The 15,144-nt window shown below is 57.6% G+C and overlaps 1 protein-coding gene across 9 annotated transcripts in view; it reads left to right on the plus strand.

Annotated features, from left to right (window-relative positions):
- POU2F2 (POU class 2 homeobox 2) overlaps positions 1-15,144 on the plus strand; it is a 37,000-nt gene that overhangs the window by 10,744 nt on the left and 11,112 nt on the right. For 4 of the 9 annotated variants that reach the window (XM_075536883.1, XM_075536886.1, XM_075536888.1 and 1 more), the window contains exons 5-6: positions 2,662-2,778; positions 15,023-15,128. In XM_075536883.1, the coding sequence (XP_075392998.1) occupies positions 2,662-2,778; positions 15,023-15,128 (223 nt within the window). Of the gene's footprint in view, positions 1-2,595; positions 2,779-2,974; positions 3,221-15,022; positions 15,129-15,144 lie in introns of all 9 variants that reach the window. The other 5 variants (XM_075536884.1, XM_075536885.1, XM_075536880.1 and 2 more) reach the window with 3 other exon arrangements.

Genomic DNA, 15,144 nt, shown 5'->3' on the forward strand with positions numbered 1-15,144 from the left:
TCCTCCTGTCTAAGCCCGGGGCTGAGGGCTTAGGCTCTGGACCCCAACATTCTCTGGTTCCAGTCCGGGACCTGGCTCCTGGAGGAAAGTGTCCATTTCTTACCCTGCCCACCCAGCCGACGATAGCTCCCCCATCACCCAAACCCCATGATCTTTGTAGTCTCCCCTGGTCCCCCTGAGAGACCAGAGAATGGGGGTTCCTCCCTCCCTCCCGGTCTCAGCTTGGGCCTGGTTCCCAGAGGCCACCTGAGGCAGAGAGGGAGAAGTTGGTGGACCTGATCTCTTGGCCTGAGACCCTCTCTCCATCACTCCCAGTCATTTCCGGTGGGTGTTTGAGAGAGGCTGCGATTCAGGTGATTTCCCCTTGAGATTTCGGACAGGTGTGAGCCCCCACCACCACCACCACCTTGAGCATATAGTCACCCCACACACTTTCTAACTGGTCGACTTCAGACAACAGCAGCACCCCAAAGCCGTTTCATTTGGAAAATTTGAACCGGACTCCAAAGTCCAGGTGCCAATGTTAAAATGAGCTCCCAGGTCCCCCATCTGTCCACCGCGTGGACCATGGTCAGCCTACTGAAGGGCTCTCTTCCTTTTAGTTCTAAACAGATGTTGACTGTGAATGAGGCAGGGGTGGGGGTGCTTAGATAGCACATCCTCATTTTGTGCGCATTCATCATTTTACTTATTTTTTTAAAAATCATCTTATTGGGGGCGCGTACGGCTCTTACCACCATCCATCCATCCACCCCTTGTGTCATGCCCATTTGTACCTATGTTGCCATCATCATCGTGTTCAGAACATTTTCTTTCTACTTGAGCCCTTGGTATCGGCTCCTCATTCCCCCCCCTCCCTCAAGAGCCCTTGATGTATTCATCATGGTAAAACAACCTGTCAGTCCTCTGTCTCCCTCCCCCTCTTTTGAGCGAGCTCACGTTAAAAAGAAGAGAGAGAGATTCCGTTGTGTCGTTGTTGGGTTTGTGCATGTATCGCTCAGGGAGGTCTTCTTGGGGTGGCAGATCCACCCTCCTCCTCTGAGGCCCCCTCCCCGATCCCGTAAGCTCTCAGCCCGCCCCCAGGCCCCCTGGAGCTCTCTTCACGTACATATTTTCCAGGTGGAAATTTTGTGAATGGAAAGCCAGCATCACTGCCCCTACAGCTGACACAGTGGTTACAATGTTACTCCGGGTCGCCTGCCGGCTGAAGAGTGTAGCCTGTAGCCCGGTCACCCTTGGTTAGAAGGGAGGTTAGCTCGTGCCCGAGAGGCGTGAAGCACATGCAGAGCGGGGGCTTTGCTCTGACCTCACCGCCAGGCAGAAGGAAAGCGCACCCGTGGGTTTGAGAGGTCGTTAAAGCACATTTTAATGAAAATATGACACACGCTAAAACACACACAAGCCACTGCCCCCTCCCCCAACACACACACACACACACACACACATCCTCAGTGTACCATGTACAGCAGAACACTCCCAGCCACCAGAGAGAACTTGACTTAAAGAGGGCATGGCCCTGCCAGGAGAGATACAGGCTTAGTCTCTGCCAGGAGAGATACAGGCTCAGTCTCTGCCAGGAGAGATACAGGCTTAGTCTCTACCAGGAGAGATACAGGCTCAGTCTCTGCCAGGAGAGATACAGGCTCAGCACTTGCCATGAGAGATAGAGAGGCTGAGTCCCTGCCAGGAGGGATAGAGGCTCAGCTCCTGCCAGGAGGGAGACAGGCTCAGCCCCTGCTATGCAGGGATGACCACTGCCCAGCCTTCTTAGGGTTGGGAGTTATTTCACGCCACGCCCCTGCTTCCCGGGAGTGTTCTAATCCTGGGGGATGTGTCTGCGCTCTTTGTCATCTGCTCTGGGCCTGAGAGCCTGTCACTTTGCACCCTGTGCCTCCTTCCCCACTCTGCTGGGAATAGGAATTTTTTCTAACAAACCTGAAAGGGGAATGCACTTGGCTTGACCCTCTTAGGGCCCTTGTTGCAGGGGTGCTGTGAGTGCTTGATGCCAGAGACACCCACACTCCTGCTCTGAGAGACCCAAGGGACTCAGCTCAGCTCTGGCCTGGAGGCTGAAGGCTGGGGCCACATCCTTGGTTCATCCTGCCCAGCAAAGTTTCTGCTCCCTACTTTGAAAGGAGGGCCTGCTGGGAGCTGCATCGGCTTCCCTGTGGGCGCCTGGGCCTCCCACCCATCCACTAACGTCACCCATGTGTGCTCACCCACCCGGGTGTGTCCTCGGCCCCAGTTTCAGGGCAGTCACATCTTCACATGTCTCATCCTCCTGGGCCCTTGGGTTCTGGGGGGCAGACAAGAGCGGAGTCATCTGCCTGAAGAGGTTGAGGTGTGGGGGGACCCTGGGCCCCCCACCCCTCCTGCTGTACCACTACCCTGTTACAGAGGAGGAAATGGTCTCCAGGAGGGGAACCATGCTTTCTAAGAGGGGTCTGCTCCTGGAGGAAGCCTGGGTGTGGATGGGGAAACAGAGGCCAGAGGGGGTGGCAGGGCAGGGTCACAGAGAGCAGCCTGGCCTCTGTGCCCCACCCCCCACCCATCCCCAGGCTGCCTTCACTCCCGTCCCCTCTCTTTGGTTCACAGGTGGGCATTGTCTCTGACCTCCACTTAACCCTCTGGGGTCCTGGACCCTGCCTCTCTTCCTCCCAGATCAAGGCTGAAGACCCCAGCAGTGACTCCACCCCAGCAGCACCCCCGCCCCCCCAGCCGGCTCAGCCTCATCTGTCCCAGGCCCAGCTCATGTTGACAGGCAGCCAGCTAGCTGGGGTGAGTACCAGGGGGGCCAGGGAGACGGGGCACCACCGTCCGGCCCTGACTGTGTCTCCATGCCCTCTCTCTCTCCCGCTTGCCTCTTGTCCCCTCTGCCCTCCTGTGACCCTGGCCCCTCACCTGCTTGGCTCCGGCACTAACCCTTCTCTGCTTCTCCGGCCCTGCCCTGCCGTGCTGGCCCGGGGCTCCACAGCTCACGGCGCTGATGCCGGCCCAGCAGCAGCTCCTCCTGCAGCAAGCCCAGGCCCAGCTCCTGGCCGCCGCCGCTGCCGCCGCCGCCGCCTCCTCCTCCACCACCTCCTCCTCCTCTGCTTCCTCCTCGACCTCGCAGCCCCCAGCCTCCTCCGGGGGTGGCGACCTGCCACCTCCACAGCCTGCCAGCCAGCCCCCCGGGACCCCTCAGCTCACCCTCTCCCAGCCCATCCAGCTCACAGCACAGGTAAGGGCAGCCACGCCCACGCGCGCTCTGTCTGTAGGGTGCCCGCCAGCCGGGATGCCTGGGCGACCTTGCTGCCCCTTGTACAGAGGGGGAGAGCGAGGCTCAGGAGAGGAAGCCGGCCTAGGATGGGTCACCTCACTTAGTGCGTCTGACCCCCCAGGAGCTCAGTATCCTTACCATCCCCTCTCAGGCAGGGAGGCCAGGAGTCACACCAGTGACAGTGTCCATGTGATGCTCACGGAAGGCCGAGTGTCAGAAACCATGCATGCCCTCAGCTCCCACGGGGCGAGGCGTCCTTTGAGAACAGATCTCCTGATCTAAGGGGTTAGGAAATGCCCCGTCTTGGCCACAGACTCCCGTCCCTGGTGGCATGATGGTTACGAGTTGGACTGAGATCTGCAAGGTCCACAGTTCTAAACCACCAGCCGCTCCAAGGGAGAAAGATGAGACTTTCTACCCCCATAAAGAGCTGCAGTCTTGGAAACACATGGGCAGCTCTACGCTGTCCTATAGGGTCAGTACGAGTTGGTACTGACTCAATGGCAGTGAGTTTGAGGCTCTTTTACGGCTTGGCCTGGGCTAATGTGCACCTCCCGTCCCCCAGTCAGCTCTTCCTCACTCTATAAACCCCACCTCTCAAAGGTCCCGCCTCCAGGAGGTCTTCACGCCCCGGTCTGGAGATCCCAGGTGCACTGGCCATTCTGGAGAAGTGGCCAACAGGGCGGTGGGGCCGGTCAGTGGAGACAGAGTAGGTGCTGAGTGGGCAGTGTAGGCCCCTCCAGCCACACCTGCCAACGTCTCCAACTCAGGCCATCTGCAGAGTCTCCCCAAACCTCGATCGGGTGGCTCATGGCCGGACACAGCGAAGGGCCCCAGAAGTGATTGAGGCTCACCCTGACCCATGCTTCCACCCTCTCATACCCAAAGACGCTCTCCCTCTCTCGGCCCCCGCAGGAACAAACAGGACATGCTGTCAAACCCTGCCGAGAGGGTCCCCCGGCCCATGGGCAGGCTGCTCCCTTAGTGGCCAGTGCTCCTTGTTTGAGAACCAGTCCTCACGGAGGCTGAACCGTAACCACTTGGTAACCTTCCTGGTTGCCAGCCCCTCCGACTCGCCCTCCCAAGACTCCAGTTCCAGATGGCCCCTGGGCCTTTAGCTGGGGCTCTGGCTTGGCCTGGGCTGTGGTGTAGCTCAATGCCCTCTCCTCCCAGAGAGCTCCTCCTCACCCTTTAAGCCCCACTTCCCTTCCTGGGACCCCACCTTCCTCTCCTCTGTGGGCTTCATGCCTATGCCCCCCACCCCCCACCCCAGGCTGCGTCTGAACACACTCAGGAGAGGTTTGATGAAGAAGAAAAGATGGAAGAAGGGGATGGGAGGACCCAGTAACCTAGTGGGGACCCAGAAATGTCCTCCCCTTCTGTGAACCCCAGACACCCACCCCCAGGTTGCTACGGGGCCCCAGCTTCAGGCTGTCGCTCCTCCACCTGCTGCCCCCCATCACCGTGATTTTCCAGACCCCTGGAAGCCTCTCGCTGCTTAGCCCTTTCTTCTCCCTCTTTCCATCTTGGCTTCCCCAGCTCTGAGCTCTTTTTTCTGCCCTCAGTGGGGCTGAGCTTGCCTTCCAGACTCCTGTCTTCCCAGCCTGCTCCCAGGCGGCCATGGGGACCCCTTCTCTCCTCCCCATGCCCGTGGCCTCAGCCTTCCCTGCTCCCGGCGCCTCCCTCTGGGTTGCAGGCTGGTGTCCGGCTGCAAAGTTTTCCAGCCACCCGGCCTCCCACTGGAGGAGGGGCCTTAGGTGTGGATCAGAGCCCTCTCTGCCTCCCGGGACACAGGAGCATCCGTGAACCGATGAGTCTTAATGCGAGATCTCCTGGGAGAGCAAGCAAACTAAGGACACAGGGAAGCTGGTCCGAAGGACCCATGAGCTCCCTGGGCTTCAGAACCCCACAAGGTCACGGGTCACGGGATGGCAAGATCGGGGAACTTCGCCCACATCTTCTAGTGCCCTCCTGCCCAAAAGCAGCGTCCAGCTCCGTCCCCAAGACGATGTCACTTAGACAGCTTGGCAGGCTCTTACCACCCATGTCCCAGCCTGTACAACAGGCCCGCCACACGGCCCACTTCTGTAGACTGGGGGGACCCAGGGGATAAAGATTTCCCAGAGAATCCAACAGTGTGTGTGTGTGATAGGGGAGGGGGGGTGTCTGAAGGCGGAGGGAGAGTGTTCCCCAGGAGGCAGTATCAGCACTGAGAAGGAGCAAGTGGGAGTCTGCTGGGTGGACAGGTGGGAAAAGGGAGGTCCCAGGCAGTGAGAACAAACAAATCCAAAGCCAGACCCCCCTACACCCGCCCTCCAATTAATTCTGACTCACAGTGAACCCTGTGGGGCAGTGGTTCTCAACCTGTGGGTCGCGACCCCCTTTGGGGGCAGGGAGGTGTCGAACGACCCTTTCACAGGGGTCGCCCGAGTCATCACAGTAGCAAAACGAGAGTGATGAAGTAGTAACGGAAATAATTTTAGGGTCTGGGGTCACCGCCACATGAGGAACTGTGTGAAAGGGGCCTCTAGGCATGTGAGTCCTGCCTCCTTAACGGACGCTATTCCTGCCGTGTGAGCATCACAGAGGGGAGGGTTGACAGCGCGGAGGGGTGATGATGGAATACGGAGACTCGCTGGCACAGAGAATGTGAGCAGGCCATGAAAACTGGGGGAGAGCCTGGCAGGGGCTGCCCATTTGCCGAGGCTAGAGCCGAGTGGGCGAGGCAGAGGTGAATCAGCAGAGCTTCGTACGGCAGAGCAGGGCGTCTGAGGCAGAGCGCTAGCAGGAAGAGAACCTGCGGACGCTTTTAAATAAGGTCGTGGCAGGACCTGGTGGACCCCTATGACACGTCCCCCTGGGGAGACTGGGCGGTACTGGATGGAGGAGGAAGTCCCTGTGGGCCCCAGGTGGGAGAGGACGGTGGCCTGGCCCACTTGGAGATGCTCTTTGGAATGGACTGGACGGCTGCTAGGACTTGGCTTCAGCAGCGGGGCGGTGATGAGGTGGGCAAGGCAGGGAGTGTTTGGAGACTGGGGTCAGGAAGCACGGGTTTCACTCGGGTTGGGTTAGAGTCACCATCGGGGGAAACCAGCCCCCAACCACCGAAGGGCCGGAAGGCGCAAATGCACGGCGATGATATAGAAAGATGGTATTGAAGACATCGAGGGTAAGAAAGACAGGAGAGAGTAAAATGAAGGCGTCAGACACACTTTATCGTAGCCTGCTCATCTGAGCTCCTCTTGACGGACCACGTGGAACTGGCAGGAGTGAGAGAGCCTTGATTGTCTTGGGACATTTATAGGTGGCCTTCAGACATGCCTGCTCAGTGGTTGCATGCATCACCAGGTGGGTGGTGTCTACACGGAGGCTCCCTGAGCTCACAGGTGAGGAAACCTAATACCTGCCTTGGGGGGAAGGTACAAGGGGGGTGGGAACCAGAGAACAAAAGGGTCGTGTCTGCTTCTGCAGGGAGATAGAATCAACCATGTGCTCACTTTAAGGCAGCAGGGCTGTTAGGGGAGAATCTGTGGGAACGATATTTAAAGCAGGATCATGGACTTGGACTTTACCTCGAACTTACCAAAGAGGAGACTTTCCTGCCGTGGAATACCAGCTTCCCAGATTCCCTCCGTGATACGTTAGGGAACAGAGTCCTTGTCCTATTTCCCTCGGTGTCAGTTTCCCATGGGCTTGGCGGGGTTCGTTCTGCTGTGCCCAAGGTGACTATGAGTCGGCACCGGCTTCAGGGCAGCTGTCAGCCTTAAGGAAGACAGGAGAAGGAGAAGAAACGGTGCATTAGAATCGCGGTGCTGGGAAAGAAGGCTGCCAAGAGGACGAGCCAATCTGCCCTGGAAGAAGTATGCCCAGAGCGCTCCTTAGAGGCAAGGCTGGCTCCTGCATTTGGACGTTGTCGGGAGAGACCCATCCCTGGGCGGCCGGAGAGGAAGGCCCTCCATGGGATGGATCCACGCTGGGGCCCGGGCCCAGGCACGTTTGTGAGGTTGGCGCAGGAGTGGGCACGCCTTGATTCTGCTGTGTGCCGGGGTCGCTAGGGGCGGAACCGACTCGGTGGGCCCCTAACGGCCACACCAGTTGCTCAGCCGAGTGGAGGGGCCCGGAAGGCAGATGGGGATTTGAGCTCAGCGGAAGGTCTGGGCTGGAGCTGGGGGTTGTGAATTGTCCGGAAGAGGTTGGCATGGAGAGGCAGACGGGCCCCTGTCCGCCGAGAGCTCACAGCCCCCTGGGGTGACACGAGGGTACCGGATGCCCCTGTTTGAGAAGCACATTGGGATTTCCCCAAATGCCTCCCGGACACTAGGCCTCAGAACTGCCTAGCCAAGAGCGAACCACCCACCCACTGCCCGTGTGGGCTTCTGAGAGGGCTGTACATCTTCATGGGAGCCGACTGCCTCTTTCTCCTGATGGGTGGGAGCCACTGACCTTTCAGGGAGCAGCTTGATGGGGCACTCAATCCAGACAGAAGCAGATGCTTGGAGAAGCCACGGACCCAGGTCTTATCACGAGAAGAGCCACCCAGTGCTGGCCAGTTGGTCTGACTCATCGTGGGCCTATACAACGGAGAACAACGCCTTAGAGTTACCAGGACTACCGATGCATGCTCACAGGACCAGACAGCCTCGTCCTCCTCCCACAGGTGTGAGCAGAAAACAAAACCGGCTGCCTGCCGTCCAGCCCACCCCACAGGACTGAGATAGAGCTGCCCCAAGAGATTGTAACTCTTGCGGGAGGGAAGCAACCAGCCTCATTCTCCTCCCACAGAGCAGCCGGTGGTGGGTTTGAACCGCCAAGGTTGTGGTTCGAGGCCCAACGCTTACCCCACCGCGCCACCAGGGTTCCCGTTGACTTGCGACCTGGCTGCTCACAAGTGGGCCCTCGGTCCACCCGCAGGCAGGCGGCCGTGTGAGGGCTGCAGGAGAAGGCGGGGGTCCGGTGCCCGCTCTTTGCTCAGAGGGTCGCACAGACAAGGTCACGGAGCCCTTTTTTGTCGGGGCTTTGCAGCTGGCAGTGACTTTGCCTGGCTAGTCCTTGGTTCCTGGATAGAACGAAACCCGACGGAGAAAAACGTGAAACATACCCATCAAGAGGACCGCATCTAATTCTCCTGTTCAACCCTAAGTCCTGGTGACACGGTGGGGCTCACCGGCCCCTCTGCAGGAGAAAGAATAAGTTGTCTGCTCCTATGAAGAGTGGCAACCTTGGAAACCACATGGGGCCGTTCCACGTTGACCTCGAGGCTCTCGCTGCGAGGCAGAAGGGACCGGAAGGCAGTCGATGTAGGCATTTTCAACACCAACGACCACAGCTGGCCAGCCAGCCCCGAGTAGCAGGATTTAAAGTCATGCTGTCCCTGGGAGGAGCCTTCTGGCTTCCGATTGTTGGGGCTGCTGTTCTCAGGTGCCTTCCGCCTGGTTCCAGCTCAGAGCGGCGCGATGTGCCAGAGAAGGAAATAGCGCTCAGGCCCGCGCCATCCTCACACTTGTCCTTGGGCTTGAGGCCATTGTTGCAGCTGCTCGGTCAGCCCATCTCACGGGGGGCCTCCTTTTCCCTGCCCCTCCATGACGTCCGTCTCCAGGCACGGGTCTCTCCCAACAACATGCCTGAAAGCGCGTGAGATGAAGTCTCACCATCCTTGCCTCTGTGGAGCGCTCTGGCCCTGCTTTTTCCACGACCGCTCTTTGGGCAGTCCGCGGCCCTTGGCAGTATTCTTTGCCAACTTTCTAGTCCAAATGCGTCTTTCACGCGCATATGAGGCGATTGAGAATATCATGACTTGGGCGGGGGGCACCTTAGTCCTCAAAGGAACACCCTCGCTTTCCAAGGTCTCGCGCAGCGGATTGACCTCATGCAGCACATCCGTTGCTCTCTGAACGTATCCTCTCCTGGACTGTGGATCCGAGCAGGATGGAACCCTTGACAACCTCTGTCTTTCCTTCCGTCTCATGTGTCACCTGTTGGTCCAGTTGTGAGGAGTTGGATGCCCCCTTGGTCTTCCTCATCAAGTGCTCCAAGTCCCCCTCACGTTCAGAAACCAAGGTTGCGTCACCTGTGTGTGACAGGTGGCACGTCAGCCTTCCCGGATCCTGATGCCACTCTTCATAGAATCCAGCCTCTCCGCTGGAATGGGAGGCCACAACTCTTGGCGTGCACCCTTCTTGATGTCAAGCCACGCGGTCTCCCCCTGTGCTATCCCAGTGACTGCCTCCTGGTCCGTGGACAGGATCCTAATGAGCGCATGGAAGAGTTGGGGATTTCCCATTCTTCTCTCGACAGCTGCTTCCACCCAGTCGGCTTCCAGTGGAGTCCAGCAATTCTTGGCACGGCTCGGCGTGTGGAGACTAACCTCCACCTCTGCCACCTCCTCTCTGAGCTTCCTTCTTGGTCCCTCCATGTGCGCCCTCTTCTTCCCATAAGGACACCGGTCATTGGGTGGAGGACCCGCACTTGCACCTTCTTGATTGATGATAACTGCAAAGGTCCTTCTTCCAGACAAGGTTATGAGGTCACCCAGGTGGACCCCAGTTTGGAAGGAGACAGTAGTCAATGCTCTACAATCCTCCCATGCGCCTCAGATGGCCCAGCAAAGAGATTTGGCGCTCTGTGCCCCGGAAAAGAAACGTACAATAGGGCCAAGACTCAGCAGCGCTCACAGTCACCGAGTTCCGCAGCACGGACTTCAAGTAGGAGCTTCCTCCACACAGTTCTGGGCACGTGGGGGTGCCGTTGACCTAGGTGCCCCCCAAGAAGGTGCTCTCTGCTTCGGGCCATCCCATTCCACCGTTGGCTCAGAGAATCTCAGAGACTTCCCTCCGATTGAACACAAACAGTCACAAGGTGACTTACACGGTCCTCAGGTCTCACCCCATCTGAATGCTTCCCGTACCCCCCTCCCCGGCTGGCCGCCCATACTGGGTTTACTCTGAGTGGGCTGTGTCTCAGAGCCAGGTGTCCCAAACTGGTCAGAACTGACTACATCAGAGTGGCCAATGCGTGTCGGCCCGCCTGCCCACACCACCCCGTGATGTTACTGGGGCGGTGAGAACCTCTGGGACAGGGGCGTCTGTGCACTGGGGTGAGGCGCACACCTGGGCCATACAGCTGGGCCACCTCAAAGCCCACAGGCTCAAGCTCCTCCCCAGGGCTTTCTCCCCAGCAGCAGCCGGGGTGGGGGAGGGGGGTACCAAGCCCAGTGGGAAAGTGGACCATCGGCCCCGAGTCCAGTCCATCTAGGGCCCCTCCGTCTCGCAGACCCCAGCCATGGCCCAAAGCCCAGCTGTGGTCAAGGGCAGCCGGACCCTAAGTTCACTTCATTCATTCGTTCCCTGGAGATCTGCTCAGCATTGGTACTGGGGCTAGGGGAGGGGAGACCTGAACTCGGCTTCAACCTGCACGTGGTCCCTTCCTTTCTCCGAGATTTTCTCTGGAGTCCAGGAAAGAGCCCTTGAGCTGCACAGCTGTCTGACCGAGAGCCCCTCCCCAACGTCTCTCTGCTCTGTCACTTGTCTGTCTGTCTGCTGAGAGTGGGGGTGGGGGGGGGGTCTTTCCTTCTCTGGATTGTGGGGAGATGGCGCCTCCTGCTGCCCAGTCTCAGACTCTTCCCCCTTGTTTCTTCATTCTTTTCGCAAGCGAACATGCATTTACCAAGCACCCCTGGCCCTGCCGGGGCTCTGACCGGAAGAGGCAGTGAGAATAAGGGACAAGTCCGTGCCGTGTGGAGCTGACACCCGCTTGAGTTGGGGAGGGAGACTCCGACCAAACTCCCCGCCTTCGAGTGGATGTCGACTCCCCGCGACCGCATAGGACAGGGTAGATCGGCCCCTGGGAGTTCCTGGGACTGGAACTCTTGACGGGAGCAGAGAGCCTCGTCTCTCTCCCTTGGAGCGGCTGGTGGTTGCGAACTGCTGACCTTGCAGTTAACAGCCCAACTGGAAGAAAGGAAAAGAGAGTACCGTGTAATTGAGAGGAAGACCGTTATCAGAGCTAATGGCTGGGGAGGCCTCTCTGCGTGGGGAGGAGATAGGTGGTAAAGACTTGAGGGATGCAGGGCCTGCCGTGAGGTGAGATCTTCTCTCTAGGTTCAGGATCAGGAAGGGGGACCTGTGTGGTTGGATCCGAGTGAGAGAGCCATACATAGGAGGCGAGGAAGAGGAGGCCAGCGGGTCAGGGCAACGAGCTGGATTGTAATGCCAACGTGATGGATCCCAAGGAACAGGAGTGGTTGTAGCTTAGTTCACCCCTACAGGGGCCCGTGGGTAAAATTCAGGAGGTCCATAAGTTTGGGTAGGGGGCAAACCCCCCAAAATAACACCTGGCTTTTCACTGCCATCTAACGGAAGATGAAAGGAGGCCGTGGTGGTTATATATTGAGCTGCCGACTGCAAGGTCAGTGGTTCTAGCTCCCCGGCTGCTCTGTGGGAGAGCAACAAGGCTCTGCTCTCACAGAGCTCCACAGTCTGGGAGACCCAAAGGTGCAGCTCTGTGCCCAGCCCTCTGGGGTCCCTGTGAGATGATGGCAGGGGGTGGAATGCAAAACGAAGGAGCGCCAGGAGTGCCGTGGTCCAGCGCTTGGCTGCTAACCGAAAGGTCAGAAGTTCAAACCCATCAGTGGCTTCTCGGGAGGAAAATCGGCAGTCAGCTTCCGGAACGCTCCGGAAGTGTGGTGGGGCTGTCAGCCACCAGGTCAGCGGTGAGCCGCACTGAACTGTTAAACCCCCGGCCAGCCATCGGAGCCCCTCGCTGCTCTGTGGGTCTCCGGCAGAGATACGGGAGACAGCCCTCCCCTGTCCGCCACGGTCACTGTGTGTCAGCTTCGACTCAGTGGCCGTGATTTTGGTTGGCGAGGATTGGGGTTCTGTGACGGTCACAGACATGCACACGTCGTGAGGTAGTTCTGTGTCCTATGGGATCGGAGGGTCTTGGGGATGGTAGCGTGTCCTCAAATCACGCATGTAGATGGCGATGGACTGCCGCCGACGTCATAGCAGTGGTCTCCATCCGTGGCCTCGGCCACCCACAGAGAACTCGGGGGGTTGCACCGCCTATAAACAAGAAATTACCCACGAAATCCACCCGACCTAAACGTGGCCGGTCAACATGGATCAGAACGGGAGAGAGCGTCCGGGGGTGTCTTTCGGGACGTCAGTCACAGCTCCGATGACTCTTGGTCATCTCGCAGCGGTGGCGAATGGAAAGATTTCCAGGTCTTGTTTTTCTGGACTTCGGTTACTTCGGTTATGGTCGCGAGGGCGGAGGAGCCTGGTGGTGGCGCTGTGGGGTAGGCGCAGGGCGGTCAATGGCAAAGTCGATGGTTCAAACCCGCCAGTCCCTTCTGAGGGAGAAAGAGGAGGCTGTCTGTTCCGGAAAAGGGGTAGAGTCTTGGAAGCCCCGTCGGGGTCACTGTGAGTTAGAATCCACACGATGGCGTGGCAGTGGGTTGGGTTTTGAGGTTCTCTTTGCCAGCCTCGTGCTGTTAAAGAAATACGTTGCTACGGAAGCCGGGGAAATATGGAAGCATGTACGCCCAGTGAGTACTCGCCAACTGAGTGCTCCCACCTAACAGGCACCCAGACTGGGAAGCTGCAAGGGCCCGCGCCCACGTGCCCGGTGCCTCCAGTCTTTCCCCAGCAAGGGAAATGGCCGGCCCGTGCTCCAGCAGGCAGAAGGAACAGCTGGGAGCCAGCAGGGTGCTCTTCTGCCGGGACCCTTCCACTGACGGCCTGTGGACCACTGGCAAGCTTGTGTGTAATTGTAGTTTGCCGGCTATTTGTCCTCCTGCTGAGCAGCATTCTGCTGACTCAACATGGACTTGGCCATTTTACCCATCACGGACCTTTGGGCGATGGGAGCCCTGGTGGCGTCATAGTTACGAGCCGGGCTGCTTACCTCGAGGTCAGAAGTTCAAAACCACCGGCCGCTTCTCAGGAAGACAAGGTGGCTTTTTACTCTCCTGAACATTTGCAGGCTCAGAATCTCACAGGGGCAGTTCTGCCCTGTCCTATAGGGTCGCAGTAACTCAGAATCGATTCAGTGGCAGGGAGTTTAGTTTTGGATCTTTGGGCTGCCCAGAGTTCCAGTGTGGGAAGCCCAGCTGGTGACGAATGGGTCTCCACCCGGGACACACTAGCATGTCTCTGAGTGAACACAAGGCTGCATTTAAGGTGGGTTGGGTCCAGGAGAGCTTTCTAAAAGTCGTTCTGCTGTCTACACCCCCACACTTGGCTGGAGTGGCGTGAGGTCACCCGAGATATTCTGTGGCGTCGCTGTCACTGAGAACATGCACAGCAAACACGTGCACCGGCCCGGCGGTGTCTACATCTCAAGTCACATGGCCCCACTCCCCTGAGTTCCTCCCTCTGCCCACTGAGGTTCCGACCTCATCTTCCATCATCTATCGGATCACATCACTGGTGTCGAGTCAATTCTGACTCACAGGGACCCTAGAGGGCAGGGTAGAACGGCCCCAGGTGGGCTTCCCACACTGGAACTCTGGGCAGAAGCAGGCAGCCTCAACTTTCTCCCTAGGATCAGCTGGTGGGTTTGAACTGCCGACCTTGCAGTTAGCAGTCGGCTGCTTGTCCCACCTCCCCACCGGGGCCCCTCTGATCCGGTAGAGTTCTTAGAAGTGCTTAAAGCCGGGTCAACCATGAGAATAGTGATACCAGGAGGATAAGGGGATGATAGGGGGGAGAAAGGGGGAAATCAATCACAAGGATCAACAAATAACCCCCTCCCAGGGGGAACGAACAATGGAAAAGTGGGTGAAGGGCAACAGAGGACGATGTAAGATATGAAAATAACAGTCTATAACTTATCACGAGGGAGGGCAGGTGGGGGAGAGAGGGGGGAAATGAGCTGATATCAAAGGCTCAAGTAGAAAGAAAGTGTGTGCTGGACACAACGGAAGATTGTTTGGATTGTGATAGGAGATGTAAGAGCCCCCAATAAAAGTATTTAGTTTTAAAAAAAATAGGTCTTTAGGAATTTTGAGTGTTTGTGATATAAATACGTTATCGACATTGGTTTTCGGCAGTTGTAACTGAACACGAGAGTCAAATTAAATAGTAAAGAAAGAACCCAGTAAAAGTAAGAGTCCCAGTCAGGGCTGCTTGTAAATAAACAACTCATTTCAAGTAAAAAAAAAAATTTTAGCAGAAAAAAAAATTTTTTTTTACTTAAAACAGACATTTTGACGCATTAAGTTTAACTATTAAGAGTTGTGGTTTTTTTTTTTTTCCAGCTTGAGAATTTCTCTTTATTTTTGTTGTTGAGAATATACACAGCAGAACACACGCCGATCCAACCGTCTTGTCTCCGGGTGTGTTTTAGAATCAGACTGGATCTGATCTACATCTTTGATTTTACGTCTTACTGATTAATCGTTACCGTTTCGTTTGCATACTTCAAAGTTTCTGCTGTTCTCTGGGGAGAAAGAAGGGATTTCGACTCTCATAACGTGGCAGTCTCCGAAGGCCACGGGGTGGGTCCACCCTGCCCTGCAGGGCCGCTAGGGGTCAGTGGTGACCTCACTCGGTGGCAGTGAGCATTGTAAGACAAGGCGGGTCAGGAAAGAAAAGGCACACAGGGAGGAGCCCTCCTGGATCCCCAGAGCTGGGACATGCCCCCTGGGAGCCCTGGGTTCATACTCTGCCCCCCGACTGTCAATACCTAACTGCCTTCAGCCCCTCGGGGCCTCGGGAGCCTTGGCCCCAGATTCAGTCTGTCTGTCTGCCCCCTCCCTGCCAGGACATCCAGCAGCTCCTCCAGCTCCAGCAGCTAGTCCTCGTGCCGGGACACCACCTCCAGCCACCTGCTCAGTTCCTGCTGCCGCAGGCCCAGCAGAGTCAGCCAGGTGAGCCCCCCACCAC

This window comes from Tenrec ecaudatus, chromosome 18 (genome assembly GCF_050624435.1).
Source record: "Tenrec ecaudatus isolate mTenEca1 chromosome 18, mTenEca1.hap1, whole genome shotgun sequence".
Lineage (NCBI taxonomy): Eukaryota > Metazoa > Chordata > Mammalia > Afrosoricida > Tenrecidae > Tenrec > Tenrec ecaudatus.